This window comes from Benincasa hispida, chromosome 2 (assembly GCF_027475165.1).
Source record: "Benincasa hispida cultivar pf3 chromosome 2, pf3_genome.v1.1, whole genome shotgun sequence".
Taxonomy (NCBI): Eukaryota; Viridiplantae; Streptophyta; class Magnoliopsida; order Cucurbitales; family Cucurbitaceae; genus Benincasa; species Benincasa hispida.
The window spans coordinates 50,378,960-50,383,178 of record NC_143479.1 but is presented as its reverse complement, the minus strand read 5'-3'; the positions used below and the strand labels follow the sequence as shown (position 1 = coordinate 50,383,178).

General features: G+C 33.0%; 1 protein-coding gene across 1 annotated transcript; it reads left to right on the top strand.

The window, feature by feature from the left end:
• The first annotated feature begins 522 nt into the window (after positions 1 to 522).
• On the top strand, positions 523 to 3,174 carry LOC120071602 (G-type lectin S-receptor-like serine/threonine-protein kinase LECRK3). Its single transcript, XM_039023947.2, has one exon. The coding sequence runs from the start codon at positions 648 to 650 to the stop codon at positions 3,087 to 3,089; it is 2,442 nt and encodes an 813-aa protein (XP_038879875.2). The 5' UTR covers positions 523 to 647; the 3' UTR covers positions 3,090 to 3,174.
• The last annotated feature ends 1,045 nt before the right edge of the window (positions 3,175 to 4,219 follow it).

Below are 4,219 nucleotides of genomic sequence, written 5' to 3'. Positions count from 1 at the left end.
TAAAAAATATTAATGCAACTATTGAAAGTTTAGAAGTTTGATATAGATATTAATCGTTTTTGTTTATATACTAACAACAAGCATATTTTAATTTTTCTTTTTCCAATTTTTAAAGTATTTTTGAAACTTTTTGAAATTTTATGGAAAGTTTTGACGCAAAGTACAAACTTCGAGGGTTTTTATTTTGGGAGATTTTCAAAAAAAAAAAAAACTATTTACACCAAAAAAACAAAATTTTAGTATTCTTTGGTAGAGATTGATGGAGGTCGATAGAAATCTATCGGTGTCTATTAATGATAGAAATTCATGGAAGTCTATCACTAATAGACGTTATTAGTGTCTGTTTGTCTATCTATCTATCTATATGTATATTTTGCTATTTCTATGCGTAAAAATTTTTCTTTTTATTATTTTTTAATAATGAAGCCATAAATAAACATTGAAAAGGGAAAAAAAACTTGTGACTTTGTGTGGGAGAAGGAGTCAAAAGTTTCATTTTTGTGGGAAATTTCAAACTAAAAAGTCATTTTCAAAAACCAATTTTTAAATAAGGCAACAACTTCAGTCCATTATTCTGTTCATCTCCAATCCTTCTTCTTCTTCTTCTTCATTTGTTCATTCAAAATCAAAGTAACTGAAAATCTTCCATGGCTTCACTAAGCATTCCTCTTCTTCTGTTACTAAGTTCCGTCGTTGTGTCAGCTCAAACCAACGGAACTCGAATTCCGACCGGTAGCTCTCTAATCGCCGGCAACTCTTCCGTTCAACCATGGTGTTCTCCTTCAAACGATTTCGCATTTGGATTCCACAACATTGATGATGATCATCATCTTTTTCTTCTCGCAATTTGGTTTTACAAAGTACCTGAAAACAACATCGTTTGGTTTGCAAAATCAGACGACAACGATCCTGTTTTTGCACCGAAAGGATCGAAGATTGAGCTCACTGCATCAACCGGATTGGTTCTTCGAAACCCTAACGGTGGAGAAATTTGGAAATCGGAACCTATTACGTCCTCTATTGCATTCGCCACTATGAATGATACAGGCAATTTCATGCTTGTGGATGCAATCAATGGATCTATTTGGGAGAGCTTCAAATATCCAACGAACACGTTACTTCCTACGCAGACATTAGAGGTAGGAGGCGTTCTTTCCTCTCGTAAATCGCTAGGTAATTTCTCACTTGGAAAATTTCAGTTCCGTTTGCTTGGAGATGGAAATGCTGTTTTAAACACCATACATTTGCCCTCTGGTTATCCTTATGATGCATATTATATTAGCAATACTTATGATCCTGCTAGTAAACAGAATTCTGGTAGTGAAGTGATTTTTGATGAACATGGATTTTTGTATGTGCTGAAAAGAAATGGAGAAAAAGTTAACATTACACAGTTCAGTGTTGGTAATCCTGTAGAGGCTTATTATTACAAAGCCACCATGAATTTTGATGGAGTTTTGACTGTAAGTTCTTATCCCAAGAGTACTAGTGGAGTTGCTAATGGAAGCTGGAAAGATTTGTTTAGAATACCTGATAATATCTGTCTTTCTAATGTGAATCCAATTGAAAGACTTGGTTCTGGAATCTGTGGATTCAATAGTATTTGTTCATTGAAATCCAATGGAAGGCCGAGTTGTAATTGTGCACAGGGGTATTCTTTCATCGACCCGAACGATGAATTTGGTAATTGCAAACCATATATTGCACAGGGTTGTGAAGAAGAAGAAGAAGAAGAAGGTGTTGATAACTTCAATCAGAATCTGTATGAAATGGTGGATCTTCAAAACACTAATTGGCCAATGTATGATTATGAGCGTTTTCGCACTTCGAATGAACAAGATTGCAAAAGTTCTTGCTTGGAAGATTGCTTTTGTGCGTTAGCGGTGTTTGGAGGTCTTGATTGTTGGAAGAAAAGGCTACCACTCTCGAATGGAAGACAAGATGCAAGTATTACATCTGTTTCTTTCCTTAAAATAAGAAAAAATGTCTCTCATGAGAGTTTTCCTGATGCTGATAGAACACAAAAGAAACAAACCACAATAATTATTGTCATGTCTGCACTCTTTGGTAGCTCTGTTCTTATTATCTTCATATTATTGGGTTTCAAATATCTAGGAATCTTTGTCTTGAAAAGAGAGATATTATATGAAACTTGCACGAAGAATTTCTCTTCAGAATGTAACTTAATCCAGTTTGCATATATGGATATTTACAAAGCAACAAATGGTTTCAAGGAAGAATTAGGAAGGGGATCTTGTGGGATTGTTTACAAAGGGACAACAGAGGCAGGTGCTATTGCTGTCAAGAAATTGGACAGAATGTTTGAAGCAGAAAGAGAGAGAGAGTTCAGAACTGAAGTGAATGTGATTGGCCAAACACACCACAAAAATCTGGTTCATCTGCTCGGATATTGCTACGAGGGAAACAATCGAATGCTTGTCTACCAATTCATGAGCAATGGCTCATTGTCTACTTTACTCTTCAATGGTGATCTAAAACCAAGCTGGAAGCTTAGAACTCAAATAGCCTATGAAATTGCAAGAGGGATCTTGTATCTACACGAAGAATGCTACACACAGATCATTCATTGCGATATAAAGCCTCAAAACATACTTCTTGACGATGATTACAACGCCAAGATCTCTGATTTTGGGTTGGCAAAGTTGTTGAAGATGGATCAAAGTAGAACTGAAACTGGGATAAGAGGGACAAAAGGATATGTGGCTCCAGATTGGTTCAGATCTTCGCCGATAAACGCCAAGGTCGATGTGTACAGTTATGGAGTGCTGTTGCTAGAGATCATATGTTGTAGAAGGAATGTGGAGATGGAAGTTGGAGGAGAGAGAGAGGTTTTGACAGATTGGGCTTATGATTGCTATGAACAAGGAAGGTTAGATGTTTTAATTGAGGGAGACATGGAAGCCATAGATGACTTTGTTAGAGTGGAAAGATTTGTAAAGGTAGCAATTTGGTGCATTCAAGAAGACCCATCCAAAAGACCAACCATGGAGAAGGTTATGTTAATGCTTGGAGGGAATGTAGATGTTTCTCCTCCTCCATGTCCTTACCCATTTAGCTCCATTGTTTAAAAGTCTTTTATGATTTGTTTTTATGGTTGGACTATACTTAACATCTAAGTACTCTCTACCACTTATCACTAAGTTCTTCAACTAAGGGAGGAAAAGGAGTTGATCTTGAACCTTCAAAGACAAACATGTAACTTAATCATAATCCTCTACGTTTAAGTCAAAATCAATTTATTCAAAATAATTGTCAAAATTGGTCAAAATAAAAGTATAGGATTCAGATTGATACAACCTTATAAGTTTAGGGAAAAAGTGATGTTTTACCATAAATTATGGAAAATTTACTTTAAAAATAGGAATTTTTTTTCCAGAAATAGAAATCTAATTTCAAATCGTTTTTGTGAACCATTAGACTAAAAAGGTAATTTTTGCTAAAATTATTCTTTTAAAAAAATCTGGCTAAATAGTAAGATAAATTATCACATAATTCTTTATAAATAGAGGAAGACGAGCGAATGAAAAATTGTATACTTCCTATTCGATTCTCTAATTTTTCTCTACTTTGATGATCTGATGAAATTGATTTTTTTTATTTACAAAAACGGATACAAACTGATAAATTTATAGGTAGAAATTTTATTTTCCTAAGACTTATTTTGTTGTTAAAAAACGAGTGAAATGATTATTTATTAGTTTAAATATTTTTAATATAATTCTTTCGGCATTGATGTTTAGTACATTAGTCATATGTTTATAATAGGTTAGTTTCTAATGTTAGTATTTGATCCATACAATTTTGTTAAATCTTTCCAAACAACTATGACATTGTTAATGTTGACTATAATTTTCTTATCTAACACATTTGTTTAAAATGGTGGTTTATATATATATATGTATATATATATATTTACATTATAGAGTGGACAAATTAATCTAAAGAAGAAGAGAAAAAGAACTCATATAAGAAAGTAGCCGATATTACATATTAGTTAATTGAAAAAGGTTAAGAAAATGAGCTAAATCAATTAAAATTTTAAGATTTTCGAAAAACAGAAAAAGCAACAAAAAGTATAAAAAAGGGGAATTTTAAAAAATGGAACACATTTTATGTTATATTATAAATATTATAATAATAATAATAGATGCCCATTAGTGTCCAATACCAAGTGTCATCTTTTCATTACCACATATGT